Source organism: Pollachius pollachius (genome assembly GCF_949987615.1).
Source record: "Pollachius pollachius genome assembly, chromosome: 1".
NCBI lineage: Eukaryota > Metazoa > Chordata > Actinopteri > Gadiformes > Gadidae > Pollachius > Pollachius pollachius.
Genome location: NC_136934.1, coordinates 34,749,002 through 34,774,001, shown reverse-complemented (window position 1 = coordinate 34,774,001; position 25,000 = coordinate 34,749,002). Strand labels below are relative to the sequence as shown.

Genomic DNA, 25,000 nt, shown 5'->3' with positions numbered 1-25,000 from the left:
CACACACACACACACAGACACACACTGCGGTGAGTGTCAATGAGCTGAATGAAAGACAGCCATTCATTGATAAGACAGACAGTCCCATAAACATACTGTCTAAGTACAAACATACCAGACCACCATGACCCCTCTATGCACCATTCATCCGCTAAATGTGCATGTGGATGAGTGTGTGCGTATGTCGTTGAGAGTGTACATGCCTCCTTGGCACTTGTGTGTGTGTGTGTGTCATTTTTAGATTATGTGACAGTAAGATAAGATACAGAGGTGGCCGAAGTAGGAAGAGCATGCGAGTAAAAGCAATAGAATGCAAATGTTATTGTGTGTGTGTGGGTGCGTGTCTGTGTGTGTGTGTGTGTGTGGGTGTGTGGGTGTGTGCGTGTATGTGTTTGTGTGTGTGTGTGTGTGTGTGTTTGTGTATGTGTGTATGTGTGTGGGTGTTTTTGTGTTAGAGAGAAAACGAGAGAGAGAAAGAGAAATAAGAGGAAGTCCCTTAGCTCCCACTGGTCCTTTCATCTGGTATGCAAACACACACACACACACACACAGTGGCTACCTGAGAGACGACCTTAGCAAGGTAATCCTAGACACACGAGTTCAGACACAAGTTTACACTCAAGTGTGTTTCCGCACACACAGATATGCCCTGAGCACTCACAGATACGAGAGTCGCACACACGCTCGAACACACTCACACACCCGCACGTGCGTTCAAACACACACACACACACACACACACACACACACACACACACACACACACACACACAAACACACACACAGATAAACACGCAAGCACAGATAGGAGTGAGCAAGACCTGGGTCTTAGGTCCACAGTAGGATCTGTGTTTAGCTATGTTTAGCCATGTTTAGCGCTCCATTTGGGGCCAAATAAATCAGGCTGCTGTCTGCCAGAGGCCTCCATTAGGGGCCCTGGAGAGAGGCCCTTTGAGGGCCTGTCAGTCAGCCAGGTCAGCGAGCGTTTGAACTCCTAATTACAGGGAGCCACGGCTGGGCTCTGCCCGGCCCGGAGTCCTGGTTCCCAGACAGCGCTGAGCGCAACGTTAGCCCGGCGCGCTAACGCATAAACTAACAAACGACTGGCATCATACACCTCACAGGAAACAGTACCGGGCAAATATTTATGAAAAGCGAAAGGCTTCCCAACTAACGCCCCTGTGATCCCTGTACTTCCTCCCCCCCCCCCCCCCCAAACTCAAATTTCTTTCTGAGTGAAAGCACCACAACTTCCTCCCACCAGGAGGCTAGCACGGCAGCCAGCAGAGTGCTAGCACTAGGCTAGCCTGTAGGCGCCTGCCTCTGATTAACCAAACGCCAGCTAGCTGAGGAACGCTAGCGCTAGGCTAACCTGTAGGTGCCTGTCTCAGATTAATCAAAGGCCAGTTAGAGGGGAGCGTGTGAAATACAGAGAACAGGGTGATGGACGGCTTTCAAATAAGCAGGAGAAGGTTGAAAAATGCACACACACACAAACACACACACAATAGACCATGTTACCTCTGACCGACAAAGCAGTAAGGCTCAGTATCAAAACCTCTGGAAGGTCTGTAGATATCAATGCATGTGTTGTTTTATGCCAAATGTCGTAAAGTTTGGGAGAAATGCACCCAGCCTCACACAGTCTTGTGTGTGATCAATTGGGCTAACTCTGATGATTTCAACAGTGGGAACAACAACCCTGTAAGACAACAGACAGCAGGTTCTTCCTTATCTGCTTGCGGTTTCTCAGGGACAAACCCGGCACTGACTTGTGGAGACACATTACGTTAACCAGGGGGGGAATTCCGAATAAAGCCCCTCTTCTGGCCCCAGTGTGATGTGTGGACACCTAGCAGGCATTCCTTCAGGTCCCGCAAATGAAAAGACATGCCTCATTCGACAGCATACCTAATTGGTCGCACATTCCATCGCTGGTCCCCCCCGCAATTTTTACAAGCCTGATACCATTGTTTTAACCCCCCGCCCCCCCCAGCTACGTTTCCTTTCTCCAGGCTCCATTTATCGGGTCTAGGTGATTCAGGGTCAGCACGGTTAACCAGGTTGGTGTTGGAGTTCAGGTCAATGTAAAAACACGCTGCTAGTATGAATTAATGCTAGATAGCAGAATGAATGACTGCTAGCTAGTCTTATGACGTTCTAATTGGATTTTGATGGCTCCGCCAGTTGTTAGCCATCATGTTGGAGTCGCTCTAAGGTCACGCTGCAGCAGGTTTTTAGATGATTCTAGATGTTCTATAGATCTAGCTTCTGGAGATCACAGATAGTTCTAAACGACTCCATGATGTGGTGCCAGGCCCTGAATAAATACGGCAGCAGGTCTTGCACTACAACACAATGTTTATTTTTCAATGCCATGAGAAAAAACACAATCGCACGCGGTGATCGCAACCTGTACCATTGGCACATGAAGAGCGGGGACGCTAATGGGACTGAAATGGCAGAGAGACGCATAAGGCATACAAAGATCATGTGTTGCCCATCCAAGCCTGTGTTTAGAGAACCACAATTGTCTTGTAAACTATACCACCAAAACTCAGAGCTTAAGGTTAAAAAGCAGTGTTACATCTGCATTACATTCAGCATACAGATATAAATTCTTACTATTCACTTATGGATAATTGGCAGATCCTCTTATCCAAGACGACTTACATTGTAGATAAGGAGCAGGCATGGTTTAGCCATCCTTCTTTTAGTTGTGTACAGGCAGGATGTGGACATTGGGGATTGAACCTAGTACCCAAATCTGGGGGTTGAACCCTACCCAGCCAACCCACGACCCTGATGTATTATCCTGTTTTACCTTAGATAGTCAGAGACAGCCAGCATACAGAAGAAGACAAATATGTTTTCCGTTAAGAAAGATCCAACCCAAGCCGAGATGGATCATTTGAATACCGGATGGAGGATTTTAATAGGAATCACGTTAACATATTATAATCCATAAACCGGAGCACATGTTCACTGACGGGGAGAGAGAGGAGCCTTCCCTAGGAGTTCAGCGGCTGTCAGCTGATGGGTGGACGTGAACACATTCAGAGTCTGGATGAGGATGAAGGACTCTTGAAGATATGCAATTCGTTTTAATATGATAAGAAGCTAAAGGTGCCCTCTGGTGACCAGGCCGATGGTCTTACATCAATCACAACTGAGAGATTAGGTTCCACGAGGAAGTGCAGAAATATCCACAGAAACCACCCTTGGATGACCAAGGGGGGGGGAAAAAGAGAAACATCTGGTGTTATGATGACGTTGCAAAAATGCTATCCTTTTACATCCCGAATGCTGTCAAAAATACTAGAGTAAGATGTAGCTTTGAGAGAACACTGAGCAGCTTTTTGTCCTTTACACCGAGTTGGAAACACATGAAAAATACATAGATGGATAAATGTATTGATAGACTGATGTATATTTATATATATATATATATACAGCTATAGATATTTATATAAAGATAGATAGAGAAAGCTCCAGGGAGCGAGAGAAAGAGAAACAGGAAAACAGAGAGAAAGCGAGAGACACAGAGAGATGACGGACCCAGAGAGCGGACCCAGCAGCTTGGCAGGCCCCATAGTAGTTCCTCACACACAGATGAATTATTAATTTGACGAGTTCATCACTCTTCCGAGTGCTTGTCGATAGGTTCCATTACGGGGGGTGGGTATATACATTACAGTGTATAGTGTGTCAGAAACTTCCCGCATGCCCGGCGTGGGTTGGCGGGAAGAGAGGGAGAGAGGGAGATAGAAAGAGAGAGAAAGACAGGGAGAAAAAGAGGGAGAGAGGGAGCGAGGGAGAGAAAGAGAGAGAGAGAAGGAAAAGGCCAGAAAGAGGCTATGAGCTACAGTTACAGGTTTACAAGACGACAAGGCTTCCATAACCTAGAAGTTGAGGAAACCTCACTCAGGCGAGTATTTAGTCTGCGTTTAGCATTCAGTATTTAGTCTGCTCGCTTGGCCCTCAACATCTTCACACAAGGCTTCCCCAAGCGAGATTCCCCCTATGAAGTTCACACAAACAAAAGTCATTCAAAACCAAAGCAAATGTAAATTTAATGAATGAACTGTTGCCGACCACTGCATGGCTCCTCTCAGCTACACTGAGGGCTTAACCCTTCAGAGATTCCCACGTTTTAAGGCGGCTGATGTGATGCTGATGTCACACAGACACTAACGAGTCGCTAACGAGACTAATGAACAGTGGAACCCGACGACCAATAAGCTAACCTCCGGTTTAGACAACAGAATCAGGGAACCATCACTTTACAATGGCAGAGAGACTGCACAATAACACCCACTCACTCACACACACACACACACACAAACACACACATCTGAAGGAAAGCGCAGAATAACAAGAGAAACCACTGGAAGTGACTGGTTTCCCTGGGCATCAAACAGACAAACACAATGACAAGAGTGGAGGCGTGCATGAAGGCAGACCGAGGAATTTTTACCAGCAGAAACAATACATCCCCCATGTGGGCACTGTGTCTGGCACTGACCGACATCCCACAACACACACACACACACACACACACACACACACAGCTTACACAGAAATACACTGAGGCGGACTCAAGCCAAGCCACCGTCTGAAACCCAGGCATCAGCAATAGGGCAGACAATTGTGTGTGTACACAGACACACAAAAGACAGACACACCACTTTGTACACAAACACATACGCGGCAACCAAAAGGCGTATACAACCAAGTATACATACATGCCGCACTTCCATAAACACAAACACCAATCAAAGCTGCATAAACAGGACACACACGCACATAGACACACATAGACACACACACAGAAGCTGCATGTGCCAGGATCACCGACCCGATGTACATGCACACCAGATGCGCGCAGACACACACACACACACACACACACACGCACACACACACACTCACACACTTCTAATGCCACTGAATCGACTGTACTTACTGATGAACAGAACACAAACAAACACACTAGGTGCATTGATATACAATATATGCTTGTATGTGGGCAGAGCAGATGTGTGTGGTTGGAGGAAGTCTACATTGTATTGTTTAGGGGGTAGTGTTTCTGCGGCCCTACAATTCACAGGTTTGGGCTCCCGGTTCTTGTCTGGGGCAGCAGCAAATTGCCCAAACTAAAACATGAACACATTTGACACATTAATGAAATTAAACGTTTGTCTTCATCAGACAAGATAAATAATATAATTTTTCAATCAGATAACAGTTCCCCTTTGTTTTTTTCACTTTACCTTTGAGCAGTAAAGGTTAACCCAACAGGAAGGTATTTCCGTTGAGAGGCACAGTAGGTAGCTTAGCTACTGTACAACTCATCGGGTCACCTTGAGGTGAATTTGTTTGGCGATTTGAAGTTGTATGAGTGTATGTGTATGGGTTAAGGTTAAGGGTTAGGAAAATATTTCCGCTGCACTAAAACACACTTGTGTCTCATAATTTGTCACATATTTAGTCAAATAACACGATGTTGCGATGACAGCATGATTTACATTGGACCAAAAAGGTTTGTGTGAGTATATATATTTATGTGTGTGTGTGTGTGTGTGTGTGTGTGTGGTCCCCAGTAAATCTTGCAGGGGTATTTAGCTAACAACTCATCAGTCTCATACAGGAAGTACATAAATCAGAAGAATAGGAGCCCACACTGAGTGTGTGCACTCACCAAACCCACACACACCCACTTCAACACTCACACACATCAACATAGAGAGGTAAGGCAGTAGGCAAATACGACTGTATCTGGGATTGTAAGTGAGTAGGCGTGTGTGTGTGTGTGTGTGTGTGTGTCTGTGTGTGTGTGTGTGTGTGTGTGTGTATGCATTTGTGTGCGTGGGTGTGCATTTGTGTGTGTGCATTTGTGTGTGTGTGCATTTTGTGTGTGTGTGCATGTATGTTTGTGTATGTGTGTGTGTGTTTGCATTTCTGGTTGTGTGTGTGTGGGTGCATTAGTGTGTGTGCATATGTGCATGTGTGCAAATGTATGCACGTGTGTGTATGCATGCATGTTTACGGTATAATGTTCATACATGTACATCACTTTAACGTCTTTAAAAGGGTGGGCCTCAACGTGGGGATTTTACCATTATTCCACATAAAATCAAGACGCAAACCACTTAAACCAGATGCAGACTTTACGGCACAGAGAGCCCCCCCACCCAGCATAGGTGATATGGCTGGACATTATTTGATTGAATCGTATTGATCGTTTGCTTGTTTTAACTGGTTTATAGAATAGTCCATAGCCTGGTAGGCTATGAACCATTTGAACCCTCCTAGAGAGTGTAGCAATATTAATTAATAAGACAGGGAGATTTCCCACATTTTAAGAAGCTACATTAGCTGTTTCATTTGAACAAAATAATCAAATATATTTCCAATAGAACATGACCATTAACCCCCAACCGATCAATTTAGACTGAATTGTTGTGACAACAATGTTTCCCTGGTTCCAGTTAAGGATAGCAGAAAACCGGGATCAACAAGCCAAACAACCATCGCATACCACCATGTAAGCCCCAAAACAACCATTGATCACGATAAAAAGCTCATATCATCTGTAAAAGCCGTCTAAAATTAATGGCAACGAAAAACACTCAGAAAACCTCAAGGTGAAGATGCAGAAGTCCCATATTTCCGGTGCAGATTGCCGCTCACGGGGTAACGGTGGCCAGAGCTGTGTGCGTGTGTGCGTGTGTGCGTGACCCTGACCTGGTGGTAGGTGGCGTCCAGCAGGCTGTCCAGGTTCTGAAGGGGGGCGGGGGTCTTGTCTTTGAAGCGGGTCAGCAGCCGCCGCTGGATGGCTCGGAACTGGACCGCTCGCTCAGCCAGCAGGTCCTGGTACTGATGGGCGCTCACACGCAGCTACACACACACACACACACACACACACACACACACACACACACACAGACACACGTTCAGACACACACACACACACACACGTTCAGACACACACACACACACACACACATGCAGACATACAACTGGACTGTGTGAAGAATGTGTGTGTGTGTGTGTGTGTGTGTGTGTGTGTGTGTGTGTGTGTGTGTGTGTGTGTGTGGTGTGTGTACCTGGAAGTGGTTGTCCACGGTCTGGAAGTACTCGGGCAAGGGCAGGGGTCCGGTGAAGGAGTGGCGGAGATCTTTGACCCCCTGCTGGGTGAAGTGATGCTCAAACCTCTGGACCAGCTCCTTGATCACCAGCCACATGTCCTCAAAGCTCTCACTTTGCACACGGTAGCGCTCTGAGACACAAACACAATCAAAGTCAAAACACACAGATAGTCATTTACATAATTGCCAAGAAATATAGTCCAAGCCAGTGTGTGTGTTTGTGAGTGTGTGATTGTGTGTGTGTGTGTGCGCGTATGTGTGTGATTGTGTGTGTGTGCGCGTGTGCGTGTGATTGCGTGTGTGCGTGTGTGATTGTGTGTGTGTGTGTGTGTGTGTGTGATCGTGTGTTTGTGTGTGTGTGTGTGTGTGTGTGTTTGTGTGTGATTTTGTGTGTGATTTTGTGTGTGTGCGTGCATTTGTGTCTTACGTGACGTCTTGGAGGCCAGTACGGTGACGCGGGCTCCAGAGAGGAACTGGACCGCCAGACTGTTTCCATCGCTCTCCTCTGGCTTCTCATAGAACTCTGGAGGGAAAGAGACAGACAAAGAGAGATGAGACAGACAGACAAAGACAGATTAAAAAGACAGAAAGACAGTCACAAAGAGAGAGCGAGAGAGTGATTTGATACATCTATACATAACAGACAGTTCTTCACACAAACATCTGTGCATTTGTTAACTTTTTTACTTTGATTAGTGGTTATTGTAACACAAAGTTCTAACCAGTAACGTTGATTTTGTTTTCACTTGTTTAGGTGTGTTTAGGTGTCTGTGTATATCTGTACATGTTTAAGTGTGTGTCTCTGTGACTTGGTACTGTGAGTGTGTTGTGCGTATGCATATTTGCGTGTGCATGTGTGCATGCATGTGGGGTGTACCTGGGAAAACAGCGGTGAGGTTGACGGGCGGCTTGTTGGTATCCACGGTGATCTTGTGTGTGGCGCTCTTGGCGGGAGATGAGGACATGCACACCAGCGCCAGCGGGAGATCAAACCTGGACTGATGCACTCTGGGAACACCTGGGTGTGGGGGGGGAGTGAGAGAGAGACAGAGAGGCAGAGAGAGAGAGAGAGAGAGAGAGAGAGAGAGAGATAACATCAACGAACTAAAAAGACTGACCAAAACGCCCTGTTCTCAGAGATTGAGCGGCCCTGTGATTCATAGAGTTTATGAGTTCTTCCTTTCACAGATGAACCACATGTGGTCATTCACTTTTGTTTGGAGGAGATGAGAGCAGCAGGAGGAGAGGGGGAGGGAGGAGAAGAAAGGGAGAGGGGAGGGAAGAGGAGCAAAAAGAGGAGGGGAGAGGAGAGATGACGAGAGGAGATGGGGGGGGCGTACAGCCCGACAAACACATACACCTTGCTGGAATAACACTAGGGAGGATGTTGTTGAGATATGGCTGGATGTGGAGGAAGAGATGGGGAAGAGAGGGACAGAGAGCGCTAGATTGAGATAACATACACGTGTGTGTGTGTGTGTGTGTGTGTGTGTGTGTGTGTGTGTGTGTGTGTGTGTGTGTGTGTATGTGTTTGTTTGTGTGTATGTGTGTGTTCGAAAGGAGGGGAACGAAAGGAGGGCTAATGATGCAAGCATCGGGTGAGAGTGAAACAGTGAATGAGAGGGTGAGAATGAGATGATGAACGCATGTGTCACACTTTAAGGCCAAGTGAAACATTGAACTCGAGTGGCCCTAGAGAACTAGAGAGAGAGCGGGGAGAGGGAAAACATACAGAACAGTTCTAACAAGCTACAAGAACAGACTACAGCCAAGACAAATACTCTTATACTTCTTCAGATCACCACCGCTATTCACGACTGTGTGTGTGTGTGTGTGTGTGTGTGTGTGTGTGTGTGTGTGTGTGTGTGTGTGTGTGTGTGTGTGTGTGTGTGTGGTGCATGTCATGAGAGTTTCGTTGTTTTGGGTGTTAGCATGTCAGCATGTCACACATTTCAGGCGAAGTATGTGTGTGTGTATATTTAGGTGTGCAGTTGTGAATCTGGCTGTCCTACATGCTAAATCGTAAGCAAACATGAGGAAAACCATTGAGTATTTATAAAAAATAAGAATCCAGCCTGCCAGCTTCACTGTGTTGCTATGGATACAACCAACATTACTTATCTAACTAATGCTGTCATTTGGATTGGGGGGGGGGGGGGGGGGGTTATGGAGAGGAAGTCTTTAAACTAGTTGACATAATAGATAACTTGAGTTTCCATCCTCACAACATACATCAGAAGGCACATGTAATGATAAAAAATGGCATTAAATATCAGTTTGTACCACATCTCCTGTGTGTGAACTTGCTGTCTTAAAAAGGATCAAATAAATCGTTGTTACACAAAAAAGGCTACCAGGGGTATTCCCTGATACGTACACTTTAGACATGCATTTAGATGCGTGAGGATTAATTAATTAGTTGATAATAAAAAAAAAAAATCGGGCTGAAATGTGTCATTGTGAGTACTTGAGTGAAAGAGGGCGATAGTTTCTTTCAAAGTAAAAGTCCTATAGTTGGAAATGAGGAGGGGGGGGGGGGGGGGAGAGTTTATATAACTATATAACTGTATTCTGTCAGTGCCCTGGCAGAATTCAACTGAACCGCTGTCACCGAGGACTCTGATTCCAATTATTTGGAAGCACTCTGTTAAACATGTGTCTGTGTGTGTGTGTGAGTGAGTAAGAGAGCGAGTGAGAGATAAACCACAGTTTGTTTGAATAGAGGACCATGGGATCATGTTCTTACCAAAGCTTAAGTGATGTCAGACACACACACACACACACGCACACACACGCACTCTGACGCATATCTTCATATCAAGTTTAGTGTCTGTATATTAAAGTGTGTATGTGTGTACATACATGAGATGGCAAGGAATTAAAAATAGATGTGTGTAATACAAAGTGTGTTACTTGAATGTGTGTGTGTGCATGTAAACTCCTTGACTGTCTCCAAATCCACTCCAAGTTAAGCAATACATTCGACACTAAAAAGCACATGACTACATACAGTCTAAAACAAATGCTACCAAGCTGGTGTGCTTGGGTGTGTGCATGTGCACGTGCGTGTGTGTGCGTGTTCCTGTGTGTGTGTGTGTGTGTGTGTATGAGTGTGTGCGTGTGCTTGTGTGCGTCTGCGTGTGTGAGAGGGTGTGTGTGTGTAGTAATAGCATAATAGTGACTACATGTCATTTGATAGTATTGGGCATTAGGAGCCACTGCTATTTCAGTGGAGGGTCCACAGTCTAAAGTAACTGTTGAATATTTACTCATGTCATTAGGGTGGTAGGAGCTTTGTGAGTGTGACTTGACGTATGTGTGTCTAACACAGGCTTTGATTCTCATGAAAGCGCTGCAGACCTTGGGTTTGTGTGTGTGTGTGTGTGTGTGTGTGTGTGTGTGTGTGTGTGTGTGTGTGTGTTCATTCCTTGTGTCGTCAGCTATCATGTTACAGGAATATAAACCGCAGGCGGTAGGCTCTTTCTGTATATACAATACAGTGTGTGTGTGCATGTATGTGTGTGTGTAAAAGGGAGAGCGCATGTGTACGTGGGTGAGCATGTATGTGTGTGTGTGTGTGTGTGTGTGTGTGTGTGTGTGTGTATGTGTGTGTACTATTCTAGGCTACAGAACTGACCCTACTACTTACCTTTTGGGTTCAATTCTGCAGAGGAGAAGAAAGGTGTAAGGAGAGAGAGGGGAGAGTGATAGGCGATGAAGAAAAGAAAAAAGAAAATAAAACAACAGAAAGGCTGGAATGGTTAATAGTTTAAACATATTGATCACGCCTCCCAGCCCAGATACTACTGGGTTTGATCCAGTAGTATCCTTGCGCAAAATACCTCTGAGCCCCTGATCCTTAGTGTCATGTATCTCCAATCCCAAATTCAGACCCATGAGTTCAAGTCCCTTCTGATTGATGGTTTCTGGTTGGTTACAGCTTTTGTGACGGGGTTCGGGCTTAAGAGAGAGAGGGCGAGACAGACACTTGAGTTGGGACATGGAATGTGCTCTTTTTTTCACGAGGAGCCTCCCGATATAACCAGTCCAGTACCGGGAGTCACTGGGAGCTTTCTAGTACAACCAGTCATGTCGTGTTGTTATGCCGATGAGCACTCTCCACAGTCAGAGCGCGGCCACTGAGTGCTGCGGTTTCCACAGAGCGCTCAAGGAACACATTAACAGCTGGGAGAGATAACGGCCGAGCGATAGAAACGCTAAACCGAGAGAGACAAAGAGAGAGAAGGAGATTGGCAGATAACACTAAAGCATAAACGTTGAATGAGTCACAGCAACGCACTCACGTGTCCATGCGCGCGCACACACACACAGACACAAACACGCACACACTGACACCTGTATGTTAAAGTGAAATCCCTCCTTCCTCCTGGGACGGGATGATCAAACAATGTTTTGATGATACTTGTGTTATTAGATAGTAGTATACTCACAAGACAGGCAAACAAGACAGAATAAAACAAAATAGCTCTAGGGGGAGTCATCCAAACTAAATATGTATATATTTATCTAGTTGAAAGCCTAAGAGGTTGTTTAGCCTATTGTCATGTTTTGAGAGAAAGTGTGTGTGTGTTTCGTCTAAGTACGTATGTGTTTGGTGTGTGTTTGGTGTGTGTGTGTGTTTTATGAAAGAATGAATGAATGAATGAATGTTTTTCACTCACATACATGATACGTAGACATTAGAGACAATAAAAAAATGTCCATGCATGTGAACTGAAGCTACCTAAAGGTTAAGCTAGGGGGCCATGTTTGGTGTGCGTGTGTGCGTGCATGCGTGCGTGCGTGTGTGTAACAGGATCGGAAGGGCTAAAATGAAAATCCCTGTAGATTGTAACATGTCAAGCTATTGTCAATCTTTCTCTGAAGGGCTTAAGAAGTCAAGAGTGTCCTTAAAATGTCGATCCCTGGGCGGAGAGGGCCTTATAAGGGCGGAGGCTGTAGCTGGGGCAGGGGTGTAGCAGGTAGGGGAAGGTTTACGATAATTACTCTCTTGATGGGGAGAAAGAAAGAGATAGAGATAAAAAGAAAAAATCTTCTTCTGTATGTGTGTGTGTGTGTTTGTGGGTATGCATGTGTGTGTATGCATGTGCGTGTGTGTGCATGTGTGGTGTGTGTGTGTGTGTGTGTGTGTGTGTGTTTCCCATTCGTCTCTTTCTCTTTCCTTTTCCACGATGGCATGCAACCTCCCCTTCTCCAACTCTCTCACGTTACAGCCTTGTATACATTACAAATCTCTCCATCTTTCTCTCTATTTTCTCTCTTCTCGACATCCCTCCATCCTGGCCTGCCTCCTCTTCCTTCCTCTGCTAAAATTCCTGCTGGCTTCCCCATCCCCCCAAATCCCACCCAATAGCCATTCTATATCCATACATCCAAAACACAAACACACACAAGCACCCACACATACTTACACCAAAACCCCACTTCTTCACACACACACACGCACACACACACACACACACACACACACACACACACACACACACACACACACACACACACACACACACACACACACACACACACACACACACACACACACACACACACACACACACACACACACACACACACACACACACACACAGATAAACCACAACAGGCAGTCACACACACACACACACACACACACACACACACACACACACACACACACACACACACACACACACACACACACACACACACACAAACACACACACACACAGCTTGTAAAAGCTGCTCCCTAGTCTGCACGCTTGTTGGCTCTCCTTTGTGGCTATTTTTAGGATGACAATAAAGGAAAACCACAAACCCAAAATAAAATAAAACCAAATAAAATAAAATAAAGTAGAAACCACGTGCCCGTGTTTCCTCCCAGGGACCTTTCCATGTCATTTCACTGTTAATGGAGAACAGCGAGGCGCTCCAAGCCAGGGCCGGTCCAAAGGAAACAATACCAGCCGGGGCTTAAAGGGCCCTTTCTACTGCAGCGGGCTGGGTTTTGAACAAGGATAAAAATCTGGATTATGAGAGAAAAAAAAAGAGAAAAAGTGTGTGCCTGTGACATTTGAAATAAAGAGAGTTTTTGTTAGTTTTGCAGAGAGTAAGTAATATCTTCCAGACAGAGGGCCTGGTCGGCCCTGGCAGCACGAGCCTGCACGTACACACACACACACGCCGCACGTACACGCACAGCACCCACGGCCAGGCCCCGTCCAACAGGGGTTGTCCACGGGCCACCATGCCCGGCGCCGGTACACCCATCCTGGCGGGCTCTGACCATACGCAGGTCCCTGCCGTCCAGGAGCCCAGGGGCCCGGCACCGTGCCTGCTCTCGGAGGGTGATGACTGCTGGGGTTTTTGGTTGCGTTTGTTTTTCAGTACGGCAATATCATCCACAGCTGTGTTGATGTTATTGATATTTTTATGATCGCTCCACGCATGTGCCTGCCCTTAAACTTTGTGGGGTTTTCCATTCGGCGGATGCGACATTTTAGCATTTAGCATCGCCGGTGCTAACAGAAAACACTGGGTCTAGCCCGAAACAGCTGGCTGCCGTGGCAACATGTGGCGTTTGCATGTGAAGGTGGAGCTCTTGGGGTGAACGTTTGGGTGATTGAACTAAGTGGACGTGTCAGCTCTGTTGGAGACAGCGGCTGTCCAACACGCTTGATTTGTTAACCGTCACTATGGTTACTGCATGATTTCCAAGTGCTCGTGATTCACGATTAGCAGCTTGGTTAGAGTGTAGTTTGGACTGTTGATACATGTGAGAGGGCTTGTGTGTGTGTGTGTGTGTGTGTGTGTGTGTGTGTGTGTGTGTGTGTGTTTGTGTACGATAGAAAGTGTCTGAGTATAGATGTGGAGTGTGTGTGTGTGTGTGTGTGTGTGTGTGTGTGTGTGTGTGTGTGTGTGTGTGTGTGTGTGTGACAGAGATGGCGTGTGCATACCTGTAGGGGAGCTGTATGACACTGCTATGTCTCCACTCAGATCAGCAGGGGGGTAGTGGCCGTTCAGGAACGCAGAGAACGCCACTACAGTGGAGGATCCCACACCTAGAGTACAAAATAAAAGTTGTATTATTAGTTTTATTACATGATGATGCAGATTTTGATGAGCATGACTATAATCATATCTACACACACGCATACTGAGAAAACACACTGCAGTAGGGGCCCTGGTACACAGGGGACATATTGCCAGCAAGACCCACACATTCCCACACACATGAAGAATCAGCATTTTTCGAGGAACTGAAAGGATACAGGATACAGTATAGCCAACACTGAACAGACCCTGAAGTACATGCACACACACACACACTCCAGCTCTCATATACACATACAGACACACAGACACACACACACATACATGCAGACACACATGTGAGAGGTGATGACTTGTAGCTTCCTTTAAAATAACCCAAAACCGAGAGAGAAGAAAAGAGAAGAGAAAGAGAAAGAGAGAGAGAGAGAGAGAGAGAGAGAGAGAGAGAGAGAGAGAGAGAGAGAGAGAGAGAGAGAGAGAGAGAGAGAGAAAGAGAGAGGGAGAGAGAGAGAGAGAGAGAGATTAAGAGCAAGGAGGGATTCAAAGAGAGAGAGAGAGAAAAAGAAAAGGGAGAGCAAACATGCAGGAGAAAAGGCAGAGATCAAATACAGACGAGAGGAAAGGATATATTACAGCTAATGGCTTCAGCAAGTCTCTCTCTCTCTCACACACACATACACACACACACAAACACAGAGGGTGGTGTGGTGGTGTAATGGGGCGTGATGTTCCGTAGCAAGCCTCAAGAGAATGGTCTGCCACAGGTGAGTGAACCAAAGCTATGGGCCGTTTGTGTGTGTGTGTGTGTTTGAGTGTGTGTGAGAGAGAAAGAGAGGATTTGCCCGGTCTGTCAGTGCTGTTTGCCATCCATTCTACATAACCACCTCAAGCAGAAACAGACAGACTTGTAAATCAGTTTAGTCTATTCCAGTGGACAGGTCTGTCCTAATCTATTCCACTGTATCTGGTTAAAATATACCAGATACAGCGGAATCTGTATCTGGTATATTTGAACGGGTCGTTCAGGTGAATTCCTCAGACAGCTGTCTGAGGAAATCACCTGAACAACCCGTATCAAGTGATCCTGTTCCATTATGGACATCCACCCCTCGGATGCGAGGGATAATGATAAGTGGTTGTGCGTTCTTTAATACATCCATGTTTGTTGGTATCCGAAATGAGTCTGTTGCGATCCAACTACATACCATCAGGCTATCAAAAGCAACCTATAGTCACGTCCTGCATTGCAAGTAAACATTGGCTTGTAGCGTCGACTGTTATTGAGATGAATGATCAACACTCATAACAGATAGCGATAGTGTCTATGAATCTAGTTTATCTCTATGGCTGCAATAACTATGTGTGATTTACTGCATTTCGGAATTAACAAAAAACTGTTTGCGGCTGTAGATGTTGAAATGGCTGAAATAAAATGCTTTGAGTACTAAACCAATCAGAAATGTTCAGTGCTGAAAGCCCCAACCCCAAAGTTCCTGTTCTTTTAGAAAGTAAACCCCCCAGGAGCAGGGACCTATTGGGGGTTAAGATAATGTCCCTGGAACATAATTTAGACCCTGGTTCCTGCGGTGACAACGCACCATTGGAGTGCATCCAAAGATTCCTAGTTCCTGGGCAAAGTTCCTGCTTTAGAAACGTGGCTTATGTGTGGCGTTGTACACTTCAAGCTTCAAGCTGCAGAGAGATGTTATGTTCAAACACCATATCTGGTTAACTTTACTTCTTACACTGACAAACACATACGCACACACACACACAAATGTGCACGCACACACACACACACGCACACAATGTAAAACTGAGCAGAGCCCTTTACTTGATGATAGACAGACCATGGGGGTGGCAGAGAGGACCAATAAAAAAAGAGGCTGAGAAGTGAAAATCAAGACAGTGAGTAGATGTGGAAAGGCCTGTTGCCAAGGCAGGACAAAATAAATTAACCCAGTGGAGAGAGACATTGTCCACATTCTGCCAGCCTCACCTGACCTCCCCTGACCTCCCTTGTCCCTCGCTCAATCACTTCAGTCCTTCCACTCCATTTCAATTCCCCCTTTTCACTTCTCTCCCTGTCTCCACGTCCTCCCCTAAACTTTCATTTCTCAGCCATCCATCATGCTCTCACTTCCTCTCCTCTCTCCATCCACCTTCTGGTCTTTCCTTCTCTCCCTGCCCCAAACTCTTGCTCTTTCCAGTCCCTCTCTCTCTCGTCCGCACCTCATCCTGTCTTTCAGTACAGGGCTTTTAGCCCTAGGGTCAGCCAGGGGTCAAAGGTGAGAGTGCTCTGAGTGTTAGCAGGTCCATTAACGAGAGCACTAAGGCCAACACAAAACACAAAGGAGAGAAAACGGCTCAACAATGACCCTTGGCTCCTCGTATTTTTCTTTACATAAATATACATCTTATATTCACGTCTGTCAATGTGGCTCTGACCTGGCTCCCATAGGGTGTGTCTCTCTTAAGCCCTCTCTATGCTTCATATAACTCTCATTTCAAATGGTGATGTATTTTTAACATCATCACGTATAAAACACATAATGTGTGTGTGCACGTGTGTGTTACTCTTCCTTGCGGTTGAGGCCAGAAATGCTGACAGCTCAGCGTAACCCTAGCTCTGTCCGTATGGGTAAGCTCAGAGGTCAGAGGTCAAGTGGGGCTGAGAGGGGGGCATGTACCGCACACAGAGAGGTGAGACTTTAGGGTGTGGTGTGTACCAACCTACTGTTTAAAAGGTTTGTGCATGCACATGTTTTTGTTTGCTATTCAAGTGGCCATACACCCATGGATTTGCCTATGTAACTGCATCTGTGTTTGTCTGTGTGTGTCTGATTGTGTGTGGCTGTGTTTGTGTGTGTTGCTGTGTGTGTGTGTGTGTTAATGTGTGTGTGGATGTGTGTGGCTGTGTGTGGATGTGTGTGGCTGTGCGTGGCTGTGCGTGGCTGTGTGTGTGTGTGTGTGTGTGTGTGTGTGTGTGTGTGTGTGTGTGTGTGTGTGTGTGTGTGTGTGTGTGTGTGTGTGTGTGTGTGTGGCTGTGTGCTGCTGTGTGTGGTTGTGTGTCTCACACTTCAAGTCCAAAAACATTTAAGTAGGAATCTGGAGTGCACATCAGGGTGGGGTTAGGCGATGACCTTTGACCTCTCTGGGTCTGGCCTCTGCTCATGTCTCGGGGATGACCTTTACCTTGTAAACAGCTATTCCCCTGCTGTCCCCTGTTAGCCCGTTAACAATTATCACATTAACCGGTCAAATCAGTGTGTTATCGCTTGAGTCCACGCTTATTTCAAACAGAACCAAAAGCCTTGGGAAAAATGTTTTTCCCAAGGTGTGGGAAATGTTATGTTTAGGCAGAAAATGCTTAAACTTTAGGTATAAGGCTAGATTGGTTAAGTTTTGGCATGAAGTTCAGGCATTCATTAACCCTAACCCTATAATAAAGAAAAAAAAAAAAAAGGTTAAGTAAGGGAAGGTTGAGGAGTAAGTGTTGTTAAGATAATCAATGTAAGGGGTTATGTTGTTACGGTAAGGGTAAGGAAAGGCTCCATGGCACCATGGGAATGCTCATGATCCAATAAGTCTGTATTGTTGAATCCTACCAAAGCATGCACATAATGACACATAATAAACTAAGCCTGTCTATTGCACCAACCCTTGGCCGTGTCAACATGTTTAAAATGGTCTGATGTGCAGCTATGCGGAATGTGGTGCGTGTGAAGTGAATTCATGTGTTTGTTTGTGGTGTAGACACTACCAGCGGCAAACTCAGAAAATGTGGGAAATTACTTAAAATGCCTAAATAATGACAGGTTTGATCCAAAAATGGGATAAGCAATTGTGCCCATGGATTTATCAACCAAAACAAACAAATGTTGTAAACACAACGTAAATGGTTGAATAAAGGTATGTTCATATATTTAGGAACAAGTGAATTAGCAAGACTTTGTTAAATCACCATAAGCCGGCAATTTACTCGTTACTTAAGAGTCTACAAAGAGGATCGAGAGACAGAGTGAGACGAAAAAGTAAAAGATGGAGAGAGCTAGAGAGAGGCCTAAAGAGTGAAATTATATATAGAGAGAGAGAGGGAGAGAGAGAGCGAGAGTGAGAGAGAGAGAGAGAGAGAGAGAGAGAGAACAGATAGGTGGATAGAAAGCAAGATATAATACAGACATAAAGCAAAGAAAGGTGTGGCTGAGTGATAGAACATAAAGCAAACAGAGTGAAACGGAGAGAGAGAGGGAATGAGAGAAATAAAAGAAAGCCCATGTGCCTGTGAGAGAAGGAAGGAGAGAGCGAGGGAGGGAGGGAGAACAAAGGTGCTAGTGTGTTGGGAAATGGGAAATGAGCTGCCATCTGAGACAAATAAAGAGTAGAATAACAATAAAAGTCAAAATGTGCTACCTACCCACCCATCCACCCCGCGCCCCCACCCTACCCCGGGGGACACGGGACAGCAGAGGGCTGGGATGGAAGGCGCACACACACACACACAACTATATATATATATATATATTCTGTGTGACTTTTACATCACTGTCCTGCTCCCGTTCCCCTAGTGGACACACACACACACACACACACACACACACACACACACACACACACACACACACCACAAAAATATACACACGCAAAGAGCGACACATTCATAATAGCTTACCAACGCCCAATCTGGACTCACACTGAGAGCAGAATCAAAAACACATGGAGCAAAGCTAATCCGATCTTGATCTCCCTCTCTCTCTCTCATTTATTCTCACACATACACACAGGGGAGAATCACATGTTTGTGTGGCAGAGTATTATTGTATGCAATATATACAGTATATATATTATAGGGCTGAAATAATTGAGCGATGAGAGAGTTGTATAAAACACAGGCAGAGAGAGAGCTATAGGGTGACAAAGGGAGCGAGAGAGTCCAGATGAATCGGGAGTACAAGGGAGAGGTGAGCCAAAGAGAGTTAGGTATGAGAGATGAAGAGATAGAGGGATGACAAGAAACAGAGACAGAGGAGACGATAACAGAGGGAGCGGGAGAGAGGGAGAGAAAGAGGGAGAGAGAGGGCGAGGGAAAGAGAGATTTATGTGACTGGTGTGTACAAGTACGTCAGAGCTGTGTGTAAAGGGTCTGCTCGCATCAAATTGTGTTAGTGCATGATCTAGTGTGTGTGTGCACGCAGAGACAATTACATAATTGCCCCTGAACGTGTGTGTCTAAACATCTGTCTGTACTAGCTGTCAGCTTATATGGTTAAGGCGTGTGTGTGAGTGTGTGTGTGTGTGTGTGTGTGTGTGTGTGTGTGTGTGTGTGTGTATGTGTGTGTGTATCTGTCTTCATGCATAGGTTTATTTATGAGTGCGTTTGTATCTGATGTAAAATTTGTGTCTCCCCAAAAGAAACCGCTATATTTCTCAACATTTCCCTTAAAGCAATTGAAATGTGTGTATCTCCTTGTGTATGTGTGAACCAGATGTGTATCACATCATGTAGGTTATATATAATGTGTTATTCTCTCCATGAAATCCCGCTGTATGATCGTGCACTAGCTGTTTTACGGATGTGTGTGCTTGTTCTGTGTGTGTGTGTGTTTGTGTGTGTTTGTGTGTATCGTGCCGGTGTTGGTGTGTGTGTGTATGGGTGTTTTCTGTGGATGTTTGTGTGTGTGCGCATGATTTGTGGATGCGTGTGTGTGTGTGTGTGTGTTTATGTATCAACAAAAATACAAACACAACGGTTGAAATATTGGAAATAAAGATCCAAGACTTTCCTTTCTTTGTTCAAAAAAATGAATAATTCACAGCCCTGGTAGACATTACTGCAGCCAGCATGCCAATTGTGCGCTCGCTCAAAACGAACGACATCTGTGGCATTGTGTTGTATGATATAACGCACATTTTCAGAGTGACTTTTATTGTGACAAGCCCAAGGCACGCCTATGCAATAATCATGCTGTTTAATAAGCATCTCAATATGTCACACCTGTCAGGTGGATGGAGTATCTAGGAGATGAAATGCAACATGGATTTTAACCAAGTCTTTTGTATGCAAAGAAAAATACTCAGGTCTTTGATTTCAACTCTTGAAAACTTGTTGTGAAAACAGAAGTGTTGTGTTTGCATCTTTTGGTGAGCATATGTGTCCATGTCTGCACATCCATGTGGATGTTTGTGTGTATGTGTGTGTCTGAGTGAATGTGTGAGTGTGTGTATATGTCTATGAGTGTATTTGTGTGTATTTGTATGTGTGAGAGTGTGTGTGTATGTGAATGTTTGCGTGTGTGTTTATGTCTATAAGTGTGTGTGTGTTTATGTAAATGTATGAGTGAGTGTGTGTGTGTGTTTGTTTGAGAGTTGATGTATATGTGGGTGTGTGTGTGTGTCTTTGACTTCAACTCGTGAAAAAACTGGGTGTGAAACAGAAGTTTGGTGTATATGTCTTTGGTTGAGTATAGGAGTCCCTATTTGTGCGTGTGCATGCATGTGGATGTTTGTGCATTTTTTGTATTTTTTTTGAATATGTGTGTGTGTGTGCATGTGTATATATCCATGTATGTTCGTGTATGTGTGTATATGTCTCTATGTGTGTGTATATGTCTATATGTGTGTGTGTTTGTGTGTGTGTGTGTGTGTGCTTGTTTGTGTGTTTGTGCGTGTGTGCATGTGTGCATATGTCTTGAGTGAGTGTGTGTCTGTGTGTGTGTGCAGTGTGTATGTCTATGAGTTGGGGTCTTATGTATATATGTGTGTTTAGGGTGCCGGCCTTCCGTTACAACTCTCGGGGCCTCCATTAAGGCGGTCATGGCTCAGTGGAAGTGCCGCTCCGTTTGGGTCCAGACCCCGCGGTTCCAGGCCGCCACGGTGGTCCTGTAAACCCTGGACCGTGCCAGGCCGGGCCCATAGGGGGGGGTCACCTCAGGGAGGTGCCCAGCGTATAAGACGTCTGTATTTCTTGTTTGTGTTGTCGTTGCTTATGCGTGTTTGCGTGAGTTTATGACTAATTGCATTGTTTTAAGTAGATGTTTGTGTCTGTGTGTGGCATGTTTGCAGGTGGATGATTTCCGGTGGAGGTGTGTGTGTGTGTGTGTGTGTGTGTGTGTGTGTGTGTGTGTGTGTGTGTGTGTGTGTGTGTGTGTGTGTGTGTGTGTGTGTGTGTGTGTGTGTGTGTGTGAGTCTCAGGTTTCTTTGTAGAAAGCTGATGACTGATTGGTGGAACGCAGCGCCAGACTTCTGTGTGGAGGAAGACAAAGAGCTCACCCACACACCATTAGCACACTGTGTGCATGTGTGTGTGTGTGTGTGTGTGTGTGTGTGTGTGAGTGTAGGTGCGTTCATTGGCTTTTCATGTGACATGTTTATGCATTTATACATAGCAGTGTGTAGATACGTGTGTGTGTTTGTGTGTCTGTTTATAGTATGCCAGCGTGCAGCGGAAATGTCCTGTATTTGTCTTCCCCTTGTGTGAATGTATCTGTGGCTTCTGAATGTGACCGGCTCCACCGCTGGCTAAACCGCCATAAACACTGAGTGTGTTTTTAGTGGTGCCATGATTCACCAGCAGGCTGTGGCTTAGCCCTCTTCATCCTGCTTCTAAACACTCAGCCGCCGTCCCCCTGAAAAGCCTCCGCCACCACCAGCCCGGAGAGACCCCCGAACCGTGCCAATCAACCCACCCGCAGCTAGGTAGCTCGCTAGCTAGTGCGCTAACAGGAAGTGGTGGCAACAGGTCTTGTTTACTTCCCTTCGGTATCCCTGATTACGGATAGTAATCCGTTCACAACAATATTGTCGTTAATGCGTTTGTATGAGACCCGGGCATTTGGATAGCAGGAAACCCTCCCTATGTATATATGTGAAGATCCGATTACCCTCCTCCACAGGGAAAACGCTCTTTACTATCATCAAGGCGGTGTAATGTGGTGTTGGCATAGTGCTGCAGATTGCAGTTTCAGATTTAGTCTGTCCAAAAAACACATTTGTTATAAAGTTCTGTTATACGAGTTATGGATTTACTTAATTGCTTATGTGGTGCCTTCTATAAATGCTTTCCTTGTTTCAGAGCCAAAGACCGTGTCCTGCTTCTCTAGAGCAGATTGCCCCCATTTGGCCTCTGCCTGTCCTAAACGCATTTACATGTGATGAATGACAGGGGAGATTTAGAGAAAAATCAAGCTGCCCTTAATCAGGCATTACGCTGTTTACATAACCTTTTAAATAAGCACTGTGTTGCTTCAAAGACAAACTAGGATCACATTAGTGTATTTGTATTATTAAAAATGATTACAAACAGCAGCCGATTTGACCTGCTTCAATTGGCTTTTAGCAGAGTTGAGATGCAGACATGATAGGCCTTGAAGCAGAATGGTTCACAGGAATTAAACATAGCATTATAGAGAGAGGGAGAGGGAGGGAGAAGCAGTTATATTGTGAAGGACCGTTCAATCAGCCAATGTGTTGATGGGACATGGATTTAACCGGCCAACCAAACAGAGAACACTTCCTTATCGACTCACCCATTGGTTCCAGCGTGAACTGGTCCTGAGAGACTGCCAGAGGGGGCCGGACGCTGATGGTCAGTTTGGTCCCCTGCATCACACAGCTGGACTTGACCTTCACCTAGAGGGAGAAAGAGAGAGAGAAAGTAAGAGAGAGAGAGTGAAAGAGGATAAGTTGGAGACAGAGCGAAAGAGGGAAAGTAAGAGAGATAGAGCGAAAGAGGAAAAGTAAGAGAGAGAGAGCAAAAGAGGAAAAGCAAGACAGAGAAATAATCAAAAGAGAGACAGAGAGGAAGGGCAGCCCGATGAGGTAATGCGTCGTCGGAGTGGATGTTTGTGAAGTCATCAGTGTGACGAGCTGCTCACCTTGACAGTCACCGATGGGACAGGCAGGCCATCGATGTCCTGAATCAGCGCTTGCTGTAGACAGAAGCATTCAAATTCAACATGATGCATCTACACCAGATATGCATATGACTTGTAATGCCGGTGATGTAGTACCTGCATTACAATTCAGTGTATTTCCGGGGATTCGGTGGTGTGTAAGTTAAAGACTAAATAAGTAATTCCAATTTGGTGTTGAAGATCAGATATGGTATACTGAATATTGTCAATCATGCATTTATGAATGTACAAGTTATTCACAGACTCCATCTAGGGCTGGGCGATTAATCGAATTTTGATCGCGATTTCGATTTTAGCGTCAAACGATCACAAAATTAACATAATCAAGTTGTTTTTTTAATATATTTTTTTATTTAATGTTTTATAGAAAGGGCAGAACAGCTGGATACATATCTGTATATTATTTTAGATTGGAACATTCTTTTTGACCATTTTGTGTATTTTTTTAAGGCGAATTTTCAAAGTCCTCAGTTACAAAGTTATTTTTTTGGGAGAGACATGCTGAATGAATACAACATGTTTTCAAACTCAAAAATAATCGTTTGAATAATAGTGATTTCAATATTGAACAAAATGATCGTGATTATGATTTTTCCCATAATCGTGCAGCCCTAAATCCATGTATTTGGCTCTATTGAATCACTTTTTAACGCAGTTTAAAGGGCAACGTTTCTGTCTGTCTGAGTTCCTTTCCTTCTTTCTTTCTCCCTCCAATCAGGACCCTAAAGCACGGCACCTCAGATCCCTTTGCCATTGACATTCTGCCCCCAGGTTTATGTCCGGCGACGATAGGGTGGGGGGGGGTGGGGGTGAAAGGTCGGGAGGAACGGTGCAGATAACTGGGGCTGGGGCCGGAGGAGAGACGAGGACTCTCGCACAGGGTCTGTGCTTTTGAACATGAGGGGATTCTTGTGAGGGGTGGGGGGTGGTGATTCATGCTATCATGAGCTGGCTCGAGGCGGAGGCTCCACCTTGGAGATTGTCTCTCCACCATGCCTGAGGGCTGGGTCTGCGTCTCGCTTCATGTTTGAGAGTTGTTCGGGAGAGCATATGTGTTTACAGCATGACGTAATGGTCTCTGTGAGTGTGTGTGCTTGCCGTTGATGCGGTTGTGTATTGCAGGGGTGTGGTGGGGTGAACGGGTGAGTGATTTTTGTGTGGATAATGATTGTGTGTAAAGTGCGTGTGTTTCACAGGCTCATACACAGTGTGTGTGTGCGTGTGTGTGTGTGTGTGTGTGTGTCTCTCAGAGGGTGCACTGGTGTGTGTGGGTGAATGTTTGCGTGTGCGCGCATGCGTGTGCATCTGGTGTTTGTGTGTGTTTACGTGTGTAAGTGCGTGCGAGTGCGTGTGAGTGTGTGTGTGTGTATGTGTGTGTGTGTATACCGAGGGGATGTCCATGCTGGATGAGACAGCAGTGGTGACGGTCACGGCCTCCTCGCTGTCAGCCTTGGGCAGGATGTCTGATGACAAACAAAGACTAACATTACTCAGCGTTTCAGCACCACACCTTCCCTAAGGGCTCCCCGTCCAAAGGATCAGGACTACTGGAAGAGAGACGAGGCCTAGATACAGAATAGTGTGCATGTCATATGGTGGACTGCATCTCCACCCGAGCCCTCAACCTCCTCCTGATTGGGACTGCGGTCACACCACAGTGGAACTCCAGCCAATTAACCCTGAAGGATCCCTCCCTCATCATGCCTTCTCTAACGATACAGCAGCTCTAATATGCTGTTACCATGGAAACGCTTAATTCTACCAGAGGAACAATGTTTTTGCCAGCTGTGCCAACACCAGAATCCATGCAGTCCCTACCAATGCTAGGACGATACAATGATGAAAAAAAAAAAAAAAAAGGATTTAAAAAAAGGCTGTACATTTTTC

At 45.5% G+C, this 25,000-nt stretch overlaps 1 protein-coding gene across 1 annotated transcript in view; it reads right to left on the bottom strand.

Annotated features, from left to right (window-relative positions):
- The window catches only part of bbs9 (Bardet-Biedl syndrome 9), a 122,670-nt gene that overhangs the window by 70,118 nt on the left and 27,552 nt on the right, over positions 1-25,000 (bottom strand). The window contains exons 11-19 of the mRNA XM_079746424.1: positions 24,500-24,576; positions 23,075-23,128; positions 22,727-22,829; positions 14,105-14,209; positions 10,801-10,815; positions 8,029-8,169; positions 7,579-7,674; positions 7,110-7,282; positions 6,748-6,900 (exon numbers count right to left, since the gene is read on the bottom strand). Of these exons, the coding sequence (XP_079602550.1) occupies positions 6,748-6,900; positions 7,110-7,282; positions 7,579-7,674; positions 8,029-8,169; positions 10,801-10,815; positions 14,105-14,209; positions 22,727-22,829; positions 23,075-23,128; positions 24,500-24,576 (917 nt within the window). The remainder of the gene's footprint in view (positions 1-6,747; positions 6,901-7,109; positions 7,283-7,578; positions 7,675-8,028; positions 8,170-10,800; positions 10,816-14,104; positions 14,210-22,726; positions 22,830-23,074; positions 23,129-24,499; positions 24,577-25,000) is intronic.